This window comes from Microtus pennsylvanicus, chromosome 11 (genome assembly GCF_037038515.1).
Source record: "Microtus pennsylvanicus isolate mMicPen1 chromosome 11, mMicPen1.hap1, whole genome shotgun sequence".
In the NCBI taxonomy this organism is placed as follows: domain Eukaryota; kingdom Metazoa; phylum Chordata; class Mammalia; order Rodentia; family Cricetidae; genus Microtus; species Microtus pennsylvanicus.
This window is the reverse complement of record NC_134589.1, coordinates 1,859,222-1,875,400: the sequence shown is the minus strand read 5'-3', so window position 1 is coordinate 1,875,400 and position 16,179 is coordinate 1,859,222. Positions and strand designations below refer to the sequence as shown.

Genomic DNA, 16,179 nt, shown 5'->3' with positions numbered 1-16,179 from the left:
TCCTCGGCACACCTGCCCCTCTCCCCCCCAAAAAAAAGCAGGTGGCAGGTCTGGACCACAGAACTCTGCCAAAGGATCCCACTTAGAACTGTTCTCACCAAGGGCCAGAGAAATGGCTCAACAGTTAAGTCAAAATTCATTGCTTTCTTAGAGGACCCAGGTTCAGTTGCCAGCACCTACATGGCAGCTCACAACCATCTCTTAACTCCAGTTCCAGGGCATCGAACACACTCTTCTTGTCTCTGCAGGCACCAGGCACACCCATGGTACAGACAGGAATGCAGGCAAAACATAAGATTAAATAAATCTTTTTTTAAAAAATCCAACTGTTCTCTCATCAAAAGTATTTAGTCTCAGTCTAGCACACCAGGACCTGGATCCAACTTCTTATGGGCAAAACACCGAAGATGCCTCAGCAACCAACCGCACAAGGGGAGCGAGCCCAGTGTGACAAGTGCCGTTCAGATAGCGGTCCAGAAATTGGGCAGAGGCTTTTCTGGACAAAAAACAAGGAGGTTCTGCTTCGGACTTGCAGTGCGGGGACAGCCATCCCTGCAGCCTGTCCTGGGTGATGGCTCCTGGCTTTCCTTCTTCCCCTCTTCATATAGTAAGTTTAAAAATTCAAAGTGTAAACACACCTTCAATCCCAGCACTCCAGAGGCAGAGGCAGGCGGATCTCTGAGTTCGAGGCCAGCCTGGTCTACAGAGGGAGTTCCAGGACAGGCTCCAAAGCCACAGAGAAACCCTGTAAACAAAACAACAAAAAAGCAGAGTGCAGCAAGGGATTCCGCGTGCGCGAGTGCCACCTGCTGGGGAGCATGGGAAGTGCTCGGTCCCACTTCTAGGTGTGGAGGTTGTGCTGCTGTCCTTGAACCAGTTTGCACCTGTCTGAGAGCCTGGGTTCTGGGACTGGGGCCAGAGGCCGGCGTGCCCTACGCTTTACGCCAAAATCGGCCTCCCTGTGGCATCCAACTGCTACTCTGGAACTGACCTGGCTTAGCAGGCTGAGAAAAACCAGATTTTCTAGTTTGAAATGTATTTAACGCTTATGAGTGTTTTAGATTTATGTGTGTGCACTGTGTGTGTGCTTGGTGGCTGGGGAAGGAGAGCACAAACAAGATGTTGGATTCCCTGGAACTGGAGTTAGAGGTAGTTATGAGCTGCCACATGGATGATGGAAATCGAACCTGGGTCTTCTCTAAGAGCAACAACTGAGCCATCTCTTCAGCCTCTAGGAAACTGTGTGATAGATACTCTTGAGTCCACCTCCAGACATGACTTCTTGGCTATTGCAGACAGCCAGGTCAATTAGTTTCTGTCTCAATGGACAGTGGTGTCTGTTCTCAAGGGACCTGATGGTGTGACTGGACGGTTGCCCAGGGATACCAGGTTGCCCTCCATAGAAGCACCACCTACTCAGTGTTCTCTTCCCCACTGTTGAGACTTCCCAGCCTTCCACAGCATCCTGAAGTCCTCGTGACAGCTCAGAGTATAGCTCCTTTCTCAAGTCTTCCAACTCTGGGCCCCACTGAGCTCAGGTCCCCTCAAGCTTGTCTGGCAAACTGTTCTCTCTTGCTGTCTCTTCATCCTCCCCTCTGAAGTGGCAGGTAGACATCCACTGCCATTCCCGGCCCAGCACAGTCCAGGCCCACAAACTCCGCAGCCCGGCCTCCACTCCATCATCATTTGAATATTACATTCCTGCACACACCCAAACCCAATTCCCTTGGACTAGTCCCCAGCTAGTGGTTCTATTTTGGGAGATTCTAGAAATTTCAGGAAGTAGGTCACTGCAGGCATGCTCTTGAAGGTTGTGCCTGATCCCCAGTTCCTGTCCACTGGGCTGTGAGTAGAACCCTGAACTAGGGGTTTACAAAGAATGCGATGCATTCCTGGAAGCCTGGAGGCTAAAGGTCAAGGTCAGTACTGTGAGGCCCTCCTGCTCAATGTTCAGGGGACCAACGAACGCAGTACAAAAGATGCCTCAGTGAGGGTGTACCTTTGTATCCTAAGCTCTTAAAGCCTCCTGGTACACTTACTTGGAAGCCCCGAGCTTTAGAGGGGCCACACTGAACCACAGCAGATGTCTTGGCCTCAGATGAGATCTCTTGTTCCTTTTTGTTGTTTTTCTGGAACTCACTCTGTAGACCAGGGTGGCCTTGAACTCAGAGATCTGCCCACCTCCTGGAGTGCTAGGATTAAAGGTGTGCACAGCCACGTCTGTTGTTGCTGAGAACTTTAGCTCCTCTATGTTCCTGTCCTGCTCTTGCCCCGGGAACAGAAGCATCCCTGGCCTGTAGCAGGACAACCAAGAGTACCTGTTCTATAGCAGAACCATCACGGGCAGGCACCACATCGCAGTAGCCTACGCCAGGTGACCCAACACCTAAAGACTGCACTGGCAGGTGGCTCCCTGGTGCCCCAGCCTTACAGGACCCAGATGGAGGTGCTGTCTCCTTCAGCACTTCTGCAGTTCAGCAGTAAGCCCCCACCCGCCGGTCTGTGCCTTCTGGAGGAAGTATTCTCATCTGAAGGCTGTTGGACAAGGACTAGGGGGGCTGCTAGGAGGCAGAGATGGGGCAGGGGCAGCGCCGCCTGCTCTACAGCAGATGCAGACCAGGAAGAACCCGTGTCAAGGGGGATCGTCAAGAAAATCAAGCTGTGTGAAACCCCAGTCCCAGCGAGGGGACGAGAGTTACAACAGTCCAAGAGGATGACAAGATGACATCTAACCACCCAATAATCGCTCATCTGGAAGCGTGTTTAGTCAGAAAGGCCGCGAGGAAGCCTGAGACCTGCCTTCCATTGGCGGGTCCCTCCCTGAGCCACACTTGGTCCGCCTAGTGCAGTTGCAGAGGGCCCCTGGAAGCTTCCACTGCTGCCATCTGCTGGTTTTCAAGCTGTCCAGTGACATCTTGAGAGAGAAGTGTCTGAGGGCACTGTTCTCACAGAAGGTCCAGGTTTGATTCCCAGCAGCTCAGAGTGTTCGTAGCTCCTGCTCCAGACCTCCAAGGCACCGCATGTATCTGATGCAGATATGGGTGAACAAAACACTCATACACATAAAAAAAAATCTAAATTAAAAAAATGTAATAAAATATATCCCAAGAGATGGGCTGGAGAGATGGCTCAGAGGTTAAGAGCGCTGACTACTCTTCCAGAGGTCCTGAGTTCAATTCCTAGCAACCACATGGTGGCTCACAACCATCTGCAATGAGTTCTGGTGCCCTCTTCTGGTATACAAGAATACACCCAGGCAAAACACTGTATACATAATAAAATATATATATATATATATATATATATATATATATATATGTATGTATATCCCAAGAGATGCATGCAGAGAGAACACACAGTGGGGTGTGGCCTGGCTCACTTATGACCCCATTGAGACTCTGGGGCCTTCCAAGCCCTTCGTGGCAGGGCTTGGGGACAAACCAGATTCTTGTCCCTCAATCTCTTACTGGGCGAGGGGTTGACAAAACAAAATATTGTCTCTGCTCAAAGACAACACCATCATGTGTTCCGCCCTGACAGCTCTATCCTGAGTCTGAGGCCACACAGATGCATGCGGCATCCCAAGGCTCGTTCTGGTGGTGAGTGTGCCACTGTTCAACCTCCTTGTCCTGGTGGTGAGTGTACCACTGTTCAATCTCCTTGTCCTGGTGATGAGTGTGCCACTGTTCAACCTCCTCCTTGTCCTGATGATGAGTGTACCACTGTTCAACCTCCTCCTTGTCCTGGTGATGAGTGTACCACTGTTCAACCTCCTCCTTGTCCTGGTGGTGAGTGTGCCACTGTTCAACCTCCTCCTTGTCCTGGTGATGAGTGTGCCACTGTTCAACCTCCTTGTCCTGGTGATGAGTGTACCACTGTTCAACCTCCTCCTTGTCCTGGTGGTGAGTGTACCACTGTTCAACCTCCTCCTTGTCCTGGTGATGAGTGTACCACTGTTCAACCTCCTCCTTGTCCTGGTGATGAGTGTACCACTGTTCAACCTCCTCCTTGTCCTGGTGGTGAGTGTGCCACTGTTCAACCTCCTTGTCCTGGTGATGAGTGTACCACTGTTCAACCTCCTCCTTGTCCTGGTGGTGAGTGTACCACTGTTCAACCTCCTTGTCCTGGTGATGAGTGTGCCACTGTTCAACCTCCTCCTTGTCCTGGTGATGAGTGTACCACTGTTCAACCTCCTCCTTGTCCTGGTGATGAGTGTACCACTGTTCAATCTCCTTGTCCTGGTGGTGAGTGTACCACTGTTCAACCTCCTCCTTGTCCTGGTGATGAGTGTACCACTGTTCAACCTCCTCCTTGTCCTGGTGATGAGTGTGCCTCTGTTCAACCTCCTCCTTGTCCTGGTGGTGAGTGTGCCACTGTTCAACCTCCTCCTTGTCCTGGTGGTGAGTGTACCACTGTTCAACCTCCTCCTTGTCCTGGTGGTGAGTGTGCCACTGTTCAACCTCCTCCTTGTCCTGGTGGTGAGTGTACCACTGTTCAACCTCCTCCTTGTCCTGGTGGTGAGTGTACCACTGTTCAACCTCCTCCTTGTCCTGGTGGTGAGTGTACCACTGTTCAACCTCCTCCTTGTCCTGGTGGTGAGTGTACCGTACCACTGTTCAACCTCCTCCTTGTCCTGGTGATGAGTGTACCACTGTTCAACCTCCTCCTTGTCCTGGTGATGAGTGTACCACTGTTCAACCTCCTCCTTGTCCTGGTGATGAGTGTACCACTGTTCAACCTCCTCCTTGTCCTGGTGATGAGTGTACCACTGTTCAACCTCCTCCTTGTCCTGGTGATGAGTGTGCCACTGTTCAACCTCCTCCTTGTCCTGGTGATGAGTGTGCCACTGTTCAACCTCCTCCTTGTCCTGGTGATGAGTGTACCACTGTTCAACCTCCTCCTTGTCCTGGTGGTGAGTGTACCACTGTTCAACCTCCTTGTCCTGGTGGTGAGTGTACCACTGTTCAACCTCCTCCTTGTCCTGGTGGTGAGTGTACCACTGTTCAACCTCCTTGTCCTGGTGGTGAGTGTACCACTGTTCAACCTCCTCCTTGTCCTGGTGGTGAGTGTGCCACTGTTCAACCTCCTCCTTGTCCTGGTGGTGAGTGTACCACTGTTCAACCTCCTCCTTGTCCTGGTGATGAGTGTACCACTGTTCAACCTCCTCCTTGTCCTGGTGATGAGTGTACCACTGTTCAACCTCCTCCTTGTCCTGGTGGTGAGTGTGCCACTGTTCAACCTCCTTGTCCTGGTGATGAGTGTACCACTGTTCAACCTCCTCCTTGTCCTGGTGGTGAGTGTACCACTGTTCAACCTCCTTGTCCTGGTGATGAGTGTGCCACTGTTCAACCTCCTCCTTGTCCTGGTGATGAGTGTACCACTGTTCAACCTCCTCCTTGTCCTGGTGATGAGTGTACCACTGTTCAATCTCCTTGTCCTGGTGGTGAGTGTACCACTGTTCAACCTCCTCCTTGTCCTGGTGGTGAGTGTACCACTGTTCAACCTCCTCCTTGTCCTGGTGATGAGTGTGCCTCTGTTCAACCTCCTCCTTGTCCTGGTGGTGAGTGTGCCACTGTTCAACCTCCTCCTTGTCCTGGTGGTGAGTGTACCACTGTTCAACCTCCTCCTTGTCCTGGTGGTGAGTGTGCCACTGTTCAACCTCCTCCTTGTCCTGGTGGTGAGTGTACCACTGTTCAACCTCCTCCTTGTCCTGGTGGTGAGTGTACCACTGTTCAACCTCCTCCTTGTCCTGGTGGTGAGTGTACCACTGTTCAACCTCCTCCTTGTCCTGGTGGTGAGTGTACCGTACCACTGTTCAACCTCCTCCTTGTCCTGGTGATGAGTGTACCACTGTTCAACCTCCTCCTTGTCCTGGTGATGAGTGTACCACTGTTCAACCTCCTCCTTGTCCTGGTGATGAGTGTACCACTGTTCAACCTCCTCCTTGTCCTGGTGATGAGTGTACCACTGTTCAACCTCCTCCTTGTCCTGGTGATGAGTGTGCCACTGTTCAACCTCCTCCTTGTCCTGGTGATGAGTGTGCCACTGTTCAACCTCCTCCTTGTCCTGGTGATGAGTGTACCACTGTTCAACCTCCTCCTTGTCCTGGTGGTGAGTGTACCACTGTTCAACCTCCTTGTCCTGGTGGTGAGTGTACCACTGTTCAACCTCCTCCTTGTCCTGGTGGTGAGTGTACCACTGTTCAACCTCCTTGTCCTGGTGGTGAGTGTACCACTGTTCAACCTCCTCCTTGTCCTGGTGGTGAGTGTGCCACTGTTCAACCTCCTCCTTGTCCTGGTGGTGAGTGTACCACTGTTCAACCTCCTCCTTGTCCTGGTGATGAGTGTGCCACTGTTCAACCTCCTCCTTGTCCTGGTGATGAGTGTACCACTGTTCAACCTCCTCCTTGTCCTGGTGGTGAGTGTACCTCTGTTCAACCTCCTTGTCCTGGTGGTGAGTGTACCACTGTTCAACCTCCTTGTCCTGGTGGTGAGTGTACCACTGTTCAACCTCCTCCCTACAGCAGGGATTAGCATGACACAGAAGACTGAGCTGCCTGTGGGGTCCCCAGCTGTGCTCACCCATCTGAGTTGAGGGGACCCCATGACCTCGAGGCCCCGTTTGGTGCCATCCAGGATCCTTTAGGTAAACAACTGATTCACTAGATATTAGTGGTGTTTTATTTTTTGTTTCATAATCAATTTCAAAGAATGCGGATGACAGGAAACCAGGAGGGCCTTGTTCCTCCTCCCAACCCAAATCATACCCAATCCTGGGCCTCCCTGTGGGGAGACAGAGTCGCCTATGGCAGGCTTCCCACACCAAGGAGAATAGGGGACATCAAGTCAGAGTGGAATCTGGCTGTGACGGGCTGTAACTGCTATCAGTGCTGCTGCTGGTGAATCGGGACAGGCAGGCGCTGCCACCATGCAGCGGTGGGGCTGACCCTCGATGCTACCTTTCCAAGGCCGACTTGGGCAAGTGAGTGCCCTGACGGAGCCTTGGAGCAGGTGTTCCACAGAGTGTGGTAAGATGTCTGGGGACATAAGAAGTGGCCTCCAATCAGGTGTGGCTGGATAGCACCAGCTACTGTCTGATGCCTGGTTCTCACGCTTCTTCCAGCTCTCCAGGCAACTGTTTGATTTGCCGGCTGTGTACCACCTGTAACGCAGCCCCTGCAGCCTGCCGGAGCTGGGAGTCTAGGGCACTGTGGAGGTCGTTCACCTGTACGTTAGGCAGGGAGTTAAAGCTAATGATGACTCCATCCTTCGGAGCCAGCTCCTGCTCTGGGTGAGAGGAAAGATCCCGTCGTCTCCTCCGGAGGTCAGAGTCAGCCTGCACTTTCAGGTCTCGGTTGGGTTTGACATTCTCTGGCTTCTGACCCTCCGGCACAGCTACATCTGGCCTCTTCTTTGTCTCCTGGATGGTAGCATCCCCCTTTCCTCCTTGCTGCCCCTCAGCAGGTATGTGAACCCCTCGGGGAACCTCACTTCTTCCCTCTAGGTGAGAATCCTGACCTTTGTTAGGGATGGCCTGGGGTTCTTGCTGAAACCTGGCCTGGGGCTGAGAGCCTCTGTCTGCTGGCTTAGCTGAAACCATGGTGGGTCCTGAGTGCCTGGACTTTGTGCCAGAGTCCTCAGCCTCTGCCCCTGCCAAGGGCTGCCCAGCCTCTTTGGGAGTATCGGCACCAGCGGCTAGCGCTTCCTTTACAGTTTTCTTCCTTCCTTGGGAACCTGCACCAAAGGCATCTTGGTGCTGCCTGGCGACTTCCTCTGCAAGCTGCTTCTCTGGACTCTTGGGGGCCCCAGCAGAGTCTGGCTTGAGCACTGGTTCCAAGTCCCCAGGGACCAGCTCCCTCACAGCTCCAGCCACCTTGAGTGCAGCATCCTTCTGGTCTTCTCTCAGCTTAGTCTGGGCCCCCTGGGGCTCTTTGTCAGGGCCACCAGGAGGAAGGTCAGCTAGGTCTCTGCCCAGCGCTGCCTTAGCTTCCCCCGGGGGTTGCTGGCCCATCTCTTGCGGGGAAGCAGGACGACCCTTAGGCTGCAAAGGCTGTGGAGGGCCACCTTCCACTGTCTCATCAGCACGCTCATCCCCGGCTTCCTCCTCCTGTCCTCTGAGCGCTGCCACCCCAGGCTCTGGCTGCATGTCAGCTGCAAATGAAATGAAGGTGAGTGTCAGTTTGACCAGAGAGAGGAACACGAGCTGCTGGTTCACTGACCAAAAAGGAACTTTCAAGCAGCTAAGAATCACTAAGAGCTGGAGAGATGGCTCAGTAGCAAAGAATGCTCGCTGTTACTGCTGAAGACCAGAGCTGCATTCCAGCAGCTACTCAGGCAGCGCACAACTGCCTGTAACTCCACCTCGAGGTGATCTGACATCCTCTTCCAGCCTACAGACATCCATAATAAAATATGCAAATAAACTAAAATTAAATAAGTAAATGAATGGATGAATGGATAAATAAAAAGGATCACTCATCAAAACCCAAACCCTCCTCCCACACTTCTGGCCACCCAGCCTGAGGTCCAGCCCCAGACCTGGCCTGGCTGGCTGTCTGCTCCCCAGGGTTCTACCTACCAGGCTTAGCCTTGTCCTCTTCATCCTCCTGTCGCTGCTGGCGGATTTCCTTGTGCTGCTCCTCGATCACAGCCAGCAGCTTCTCCTGCTGGTCCAGGAGGCGCTTCTGCTGCACCTGCTGCTCTTTGATCACCTGCAGCAGCACGGCGTGGTCCAGCATCTCGGCCCTGCCAGCTTCTGGTGGGGACACACACAGTCAGATGCACTCTCGGTATCACTGCCAGAACCCATGGGATTGACGGCCCCGCCACGCCCATCTGTCTGCATCACCTCAATCCCACTGGCACCAGGCACGGAGTTAAGTAAGGCTGGAGGGAGAAGCCCTAGCCAGGGTGGGCCTCCAGGACAGCCTCCTGGCCAGCAACAGGGCTGCCTGCTTTTACCCTCACCAGCTCCCCGCCTGGCTGGCTGACAAAACTGAAGAGGGAAAGGACTAGGAAGTTACAGGTTCCCCGAGCTGGCCAGTCTCCTCCTGCTTCACACAGCTGTTCTAGGACTAGCACAAGAGAAAAGAAAACCTAAAAACTATTTAAAATGTTTTAATATTTTAAGATTTCTTTCAAGATGAGGAGAATCTTAAAAACAAAGGAAGTCTTCAGGTGGTGCATGAGAACCTGCCACTGTGGCCCAGACATGGGGGAGGGGTTACTCAGGAAGGAGGGGAACGCCATCTTATTAAGGGGGGTGAGCCGGGGGGGGGGGGGTCTTCCTAGACACATTTGCTGTGTCCCACCCATGCGACACTGGCGGTGTGGCCCAGTCTCATCCCTGCTTTTGGAGGCCTCCTACAGTGCGGCAGAGCTGGCTGGTCTTTTCCTACAAGCACTTCCGCACTGGCCAGTTCTCCACAGCAGGCAGCCAGGGCAGGTCAGCTCCACAAGTCACACGTTTTAAACCAGCCATCGTGAGAAGACGCTGGGTGAAGGAGTGGGTGTCAGAGCCTAGGGACGTCTTGTGCAGAGGTGGTTTGTGCAGAGGTGGTTTGTGCAGAGGTGGGTTGGAGCCCGCCTGTAATCCTAGACAGGAGCACAGGCAAGCAGATCTCTGCGAGTCTGAGGCCGGCGAGGGCTATATAGCTCTCAGATGCAGGGCACACACTCACAAGTTAACTCTCTGAAGCAGGTCATGGTTAGTGACATCCAGGGGCAGTGATAAATTCCCATGAACACCCTAGGTCTCCTCAAACCCCTCAGTAGCCAATACAAGGAAAGAAAGACAAGTTGGAGGCCAGGTAGTGGTGGCATAGGCCTTTGATCCCAGCACTCAGGAGGCAGAGGCAAGTGGATCTCTGTGAGTTTGAGACCAGCCTGGTCTACAAGAGCTAGTTCCAGGACAGGCTCCAGAGCTACAGAGAAACCTCAGGAAAAAAAAAGAAAAGAAAGAAAAACAAATTGGACAGCAGAGAGGATCCTGGGGCCCACCATGAAGAGAACAGAGTTTTCCCTCTTGCCAGTGCCTTAGATTCAGACACTGGCTTGGGAAGGAAAGGCCTCATAACACAGGACTCCTTTTTCTCCCTTCCCATAGAAAGCTCAAAGCGTCTCTCCAACAGGCCACACGGCACCAGACTGCATGATCATATAACCAGCAGTTGTACGGAGACAAAGCTACACATGTTGGTGGCGCTTCCACACTGTGAAGAGCAAGGTTCTGAAAGAGCAACCCACAGCTTAGTGCTCTGAGTGGACTAGCCGAGTTGGTTCTAGCAGAGAAAGGAAGGAGCCATGTCCAGCTGGAAGCCCCATGTGGCAAATGCAGACAGCATGGTGACTGGCTTTTCCCAGCCAGAACCTACCAGGACAAGGTGCACAGATGGGATGAAGACCTCACACCAGACACAGTGGGATTTATGGGTGCAAGCCACACACGGCATCAGCAGGTACATGCAGCCCACCCTGTCTCGCCACTCAGCTGTCCTCTGGGGCCACAGGCTGAGAAGAACTGAAGTTGAAAGGAAGAGGGAGCTGGAGTGCCAGCGACGCCACCTGGGGGTGCACTGTACTTGGAGGGCTGTGCTGCACCTGGAAGGGCACGCTGTACCTGGAGGGTTGTGCTGCACCTGGAGGGGGACACTGCACCTGGAGGGGTATGCTGCATCTAGAGGGGTGCTGCTCCTTGGGCCGGACACACATTCACGCAGGGCCCTCCCAGGTGTAGGATGCCACCCAGGTGCCGTCCCCACACTGTCAGAGCCTCCACACACATGCTTCTTTACAACACAGTCCTGGGCCGTACCTGCTACTAGCTTTTTAATCTCAGCTGTCCGTCCCATTGAGAGCATATGGAAGAGAGGCACAATAGGGAATAATGAAAAGTCTCTTCTTCAGAAGGAAAAAAACAAAGAATCAAACATGTTCAAGTGACAGATTACAGAACTGGAACCAGCAAATATAGTCGGACTAAAACCAGAGAGGAAAACAGCAAGCGTGGGGAGTTTCCCGAGCAATCTGGGAGCTGCAGCCAGGCAAAAGGAACCAGAAGCTCCGCCTTCCAGGCTTCACTGAGACATCAGCCTGGAGCAGCCGCTCAAGTCTGACCTTCAGGGCTGAGTGAGAAGCAAACCCTGGATCTTTTCACAGCACTGCGAGGTGAACCATGAACACGTAAGGCAGGCCCAGATCAGAGACGGCCTGGGTAGTCCTGGGAGTTCGATCCAGGAGAGCCAAGCAGTTCACTGCCTGCTCCTTACAACAGACCAGGGGTGAGACTTCAGGTGGGCTTTGTGAAAACAACTGGACAGGTGGTCACTGCAGGGCTTCTGGGGGGGGGGCATGACCACCACCTTCCCCGTACATAAAATACTATGGGATCAACCATAAAGATTCAAAATGGACATAAAGTTCGTGAACTCAGGGCAAGTCAGCCATAGCAAACTACGTGTGCCAGGGCAAGCCTTCGCTTCAGGTGTGGCAAGGACTCAGGCCATGCTGCGGACCACCAACGCCACGCCAGCCCCACCTAAGGCACAGCTTTCAGATGAGCCTTCACACCCGGTGCTGTCTTTACACACGAGTGGGGTAAACAGCAGCACGCGTGCTTTAAGACGGAATGAAAACGGAGATTAGAAGTCATGTAACTACGTGACACTTTTCTTTAAGGGGAAAATGGGGAGATAAAAATAGTCCTGACAGGTGTGGAGGAAAGCCACTGGCAGGAAATAGCAGGGGTCACTGGCGTGCATCCTTAGCATAGAAACCAAGGGACAGAAACCCTGGAGCAGGAGAGATCCAGGAGCGGCCACCCCACCCAACCCCACTCTGGGGCTCCTTCCGAGGGGCGGTGCAGACTCACCTTCTAGCTTGCTCCCTGCCTGGTCTCCACCTGGTTGCTCAGCCTCTTTCTGCTCCCTCTCCTCTGCAGCCTCTGGCCTTTGTGCAGGGAGGTCCGCCTTCCCACCTGCACACAGGGAGACTCAGCTGGTTTGTTGAAAAGTCAAAAAGTCAGGGGTGGGGTGAGGGGCTGGCAGATGTTTCTGAAAACGACTCCATAGCTAGCCCCCCCCAACACAGTTTATATTCAACCTGATGATTACCAGGAAAGTAATAAAAAAATATTTAACAATCTCACAGGCTGATGGCAGCGAGCCAATGTTAACCACCTAAGCCAATTAAAATGCAAGCACCGTCCTAACCAGCTCTTAGACGGGCACTTAACAATGTGTTACCTGTCAAGCGTTCCTGCACTGTCCCCCGTGTGCGCCCAGACACGCGAGAACAGCATGGCACCTGACATTTAGTGGTCTGGCAAACAACCGCGTGACAGATATTACAGGAGCTGTCAAGGCACCAGGCTCTTCTCCACTCCCGCAGCTGCTGAAGGGGCTGCGACATTCACATGCTAATCTTGTGAATGAGAGAGCCCGGACTGAGGACTGAGAGGGACTAACCGGGTTCCTGCGGCAGCAACCATAGGAGCTGCCCCCACTCACCAAGGATGCTCTCGGTGTCGCTGTCTGCGGGCTTCTCTTGGACCCCTTCAGCCTTCTGGGCAGCCTCTTCACCGCCCTCACCTGCCACCACAGCATTCTGCCCCACAGAGAGCCTGGACTGGGGCACTGGATGCAGATCCCTAGTGTCTGGTCTGGAATCTTCCTTCCTGGGCTGGACAGGTGGCTGACCATTTGCTTCTGGAACCTTTTGGGGATGCTCGGCTTCCACCACTGCCGGGGCTTGCTCAAGTCTCTTCCCTTCCTCTGCCCTCTCAGGCTCCTGCTCCTCCCTCTCTGACCCAGGTGGAGGTGGTGCCACCTGGCCCCTGTCCCCGGGGTCCCCTTCATTTGTGAGCTTGGGAGGTGGCTTTTTCTCCTCTGGCCCTTCTTGGTCTTGCCCTTCATCCACCACCACCTTGTCATGAGGGATGGGAGGCTCATGGCGGTGGGCCTCGCCCACAGGGACAGCAATACCTGGAAGGACACAGGACAGGCTGGAGTCATACTGGAAAGAGGCCCCACTTCACCTCCACAGCTCTGAGGAGCAGCAGCGGGCAGTGGTCCGGGCCTCGCACGACGCTGGCTTCTGAAGCTTTAGTCGCTCACCTTGGCCAGGCCGATCCAGCTGTGCAGCTTCCTGCTTCTCTTTAGGGGCCTCCCCTGCAGGCACGTCCACCGGACCCTTAATCTGGGCCTGCTCCAGTACCTCTTTGTCCTCTTTGTCCTCGGGCAGCTTTGGCTTCTCCTCAGCGACCACGACAACCGGATCCTGGACTGCAAGCAAAGCACAGTGAGCCGCCAGCAGCCAGAACAGACTGGGTGGTTCTCCTAAAATCAGGACCACATATCAAAGCCAAATGGCAGAGTGGAGGTGAGTTTCTTCCTCTTCGGTCATTATTATCAGCTAAGCAGCAAAGAAAATATTTTTTCATTCATAGTAAAAAAAAAAAAGGTCAAAATTCAACTTCTATCTATAGGCAGATGGCCACTCTATGTAATACGTGTCCACAACCACCAGGTGGCAGCATGAGCACACAGCCAGGCAATGTCCCTAGGGTCTCCCAGCAGGCACCAACTGTCTGCCCTAAGGCCTAGACTGAGGCCTTTAAGGAAGAGTACACTGGCTATGGTTGGGCAGGCCTGTCAACCTCTTGCTGTTGGTGATGAAATTCACACCCCAGGGTGAGAACAAAAGGAGAGGCTGCCAAAGCCTCCCTTCCCATGCCCACAAATGCATGGACTCATGCCCCACCAGGAGCAGTAGAGTCACAGGACTGGAGAACCCGTTTCGTTGAGAAGACTAGTTTTGAGAGCTGGGGATCTAGTTCAGCTGGTAGCATGCATAGACCCCAGTCAATCCCAGCATGGCATAAACTAGCATCACCCCAGTACTCGGGAACATTATAGATTCAAAGTCATCCTCAGCTACAGAGAGTTTGAGGCCAGCCTGGGTTACCTGAGATCATATCTCAAAACAATAACAACAAAACAAGATGGCAGTGGTGGTGCATACTTTTAATCCCAGCAATTGAGAGGCAGAGGCAAGTGGATCTCTGTGAGTTCAAGACCAGCCTGGACTACAGAGTGAGTTATAGGACAGCCAGGGCTACACAGAGTAACCCTGTCTTGAAAAACAAACAAAAAGGAACATGCGCTGTTTAGCACACCCAGCTCCCAACAGCATCTGCATGCAGTTCTATGGTTCTGCATCCCCCAGCTCTGTCAGTCCGGCCACACAGAGCCAGTTACACCTGGACGGCTTTCCTCATTGTCCTCCTCCAAGGGAGGTGATCCTACCACATCCGCTACTCTGAGGGGCCATCATGTGAACCCCCTGCACCCCCACAAAAGAATCCCTTGGATTTCTGTCCCTAGGACACTTTGCCTTTCCAGCATGGAGTCTAAGAGGCACAGAGATTGTTTTGGGCCTCTGGCTGGCCTCCAACCCAGAGATCCACCTGCCTAGCCTTCCAAATGCTGGAAAGCAGCACCTTACGTAATAGCAAGGAACTCACTTGTTCTAGGGCACAGCCTGGGCTCCCCTGCACTGCCCAGTGGTGCAGGCAGATGGAGCACACCAGTCTTCATCACACAGTAACTCCCTGCACCTATCAATCAGGAGGGAGAAGGAGACAGATGCTCCCCTGACCAAAGCACAGTCTATTCTGAATGGTGTCTTTTTCATCTTCAGGTGAGGGGCAGCCAGCAGCTCATTGTGTGGAGCCCCGGGGAAGCACCACGTAGCAGCACAGGGTATGAGTGGCCATGCAGGCATGGAGCTGCCCTGAAGCTCCTCTGGGAGGCCTTGCAGGAACCACACCCATCCATATTCTAGGACAGGAACTGGACTGACAGAGACTGTGACCAACCAGATGCTAAAATACTGTGTCTCATGGATGTGCAAGAACAGCCCCACCTTTACGGGCTCAGCAATCCAGGGTTCTTGAAGAAGCAAGAGAAATGGCCCAACACTTTTCTGAAAGCCAGACTTCTCTGGGAAGCTGCTGCTTTGTTCTTCAGACTTCAGTGAGAAAGTGTCACTTGCTGAGGTCTGACTTCCGAGCTTAGCTGGAGATAGTTCTATACCTCACCTTTCCAAATATGTTTACACCATAAGCTCCTGGAGCTGGAGGGCTGGGTTGATGGCTGGGACCAGCACTGTGGAGCCCTGGCATCAGCAAGGAAGCCTCCCTTGTTCTTCATTCTTGGCTCTTCCTCAAACTGGCGTGGGTGGTGGGTGGCAGGGGAGCCAGTGCGGCACCTCTCGGGCAGCGCCACGGTCTCAGTGCACTTGGATCTGACCAGGCCTGCAGCTGCCCATGGGAACCCTTCTAATCTAGCAGGTCCTGTGAGTACCATCGCCTCAGGGGAAGTCAGTGGAAGGAGCCCACTGCTATCTCCTGGCACACCAGCAGAAAAGGGAACAAGAATTAGAGTAAGAGCAAGGGTCACATGACACAAAGAACTTTTAAAACCTCATCAAGGCACAAGGCAGAGGTGACAGGAGCCCGTCAAGGGGTCAGCCAAGGAGAGACCATAGCAACAGGACTCTCCCAGACACTATCAAAGAGTTGCCAAGGCAGGCAAACACAGAAAGCATGGAAGGTCCCAGAAAGGGAATGATAGCAAGACAGAGGAAAGGTCTACCCACTGGAGGACTCCTGAAGTCACCCCATGCTTGCACAGCATGTCCCCGTAACTTCTACTTTCAGCTAACCAGTGCTGCTCCCATGCTGGGAAAGGGACTGGGGTGCAGGCCTGGGTGTTGTTGCCCCACGGTACACACGGTGGGTGGGTGGGCAAGAAAGGGGACAACAGGATGCGGTGGCACCCAGAGAAGGAGCTGGGGCACCACAAAATCCAAATCCATCCCAGGACCGTCTAGGGAATCGTCAGGCACAGAGACAAATGCCCTAATTAGACTTTTTAAATGGATAATTGTCTCCTCGAGCTTTCAGATGGGCTCAGCCAGGCTCACCAAAGGCCCCAGGCTGCACCTGATGGTCACGTGTGCCCTGAGAGGGGACAGCCAGGCACAGCACATGCTGGGCTCTCTCACCAGAGCAAGCAGACTATCTGTGACCCCATAACATCAAAGAGACCAGTAAACACGACGGTGCAGCTGACAGGAGAGCCAGAGAAGCCCCAGCCCTAGCCCTGCCAAATGAGGCATG

The 16,179-nt window shown here is 53.4% G+C and overlaps 1 protein-coding gene and 1 long non-coding RNA gene across 6 annotated transcripts in view; one reads left to right on the top strand and one right to left on the bottom strand.

Moving 5' to 3' along the window:
• Positions 1 to 407: 407 nt before the first annotated feature.
• On the top strand, positions 408 to 6,664 carry LOC142859654 (uncharacterized). Its single transcript, XR_012912226.1, has 3 exons — positions 408 to 607; positions 3,541 to 3,599; positions 6,524 to 6,664. It is a non-coding gene; the product is annotated as an uncharacterized LOC142859654 (long non-coding RNA).
• The window catches only part of Slc38a10 (solute carrier family 38 member 10), a 51,246-nt gene continuing 41,724 nt past the window's right edge, over positions 6,658 to 16,179 (bottom strand). The window contains exons 12-17 of one of the 5 annotated variants that reach the window (XM_075989869.1): positions 13,112 to 13,279; positions 12,506 to 12,979; positions 11,869 to 11,973; positions 10,813 to 10,836; positions 8,578 to 8,754; positions 6,658 to 8,150 (exon numbers count right to left, since the gene is read on the bottom strand). In XM_075989869.1, coding sequence (XP_075845984.1) covers positions 7,108 to 8,150; positions 8,578 to 8,754; positions 10,813 to 10,836; positions 11,869 to 11,973; positions 12,506 to 12,979; positions 13,112 to 13,279 — 1,991 coding nt within the window. In that variant the 3' untranslated portion in view covers positions 6,658 to 7,107. The other 4 variants (XM_075989870.1, XM_075989872.1, XM_075989871.1 and 1 more) reach the window with 4 other exon arrangements.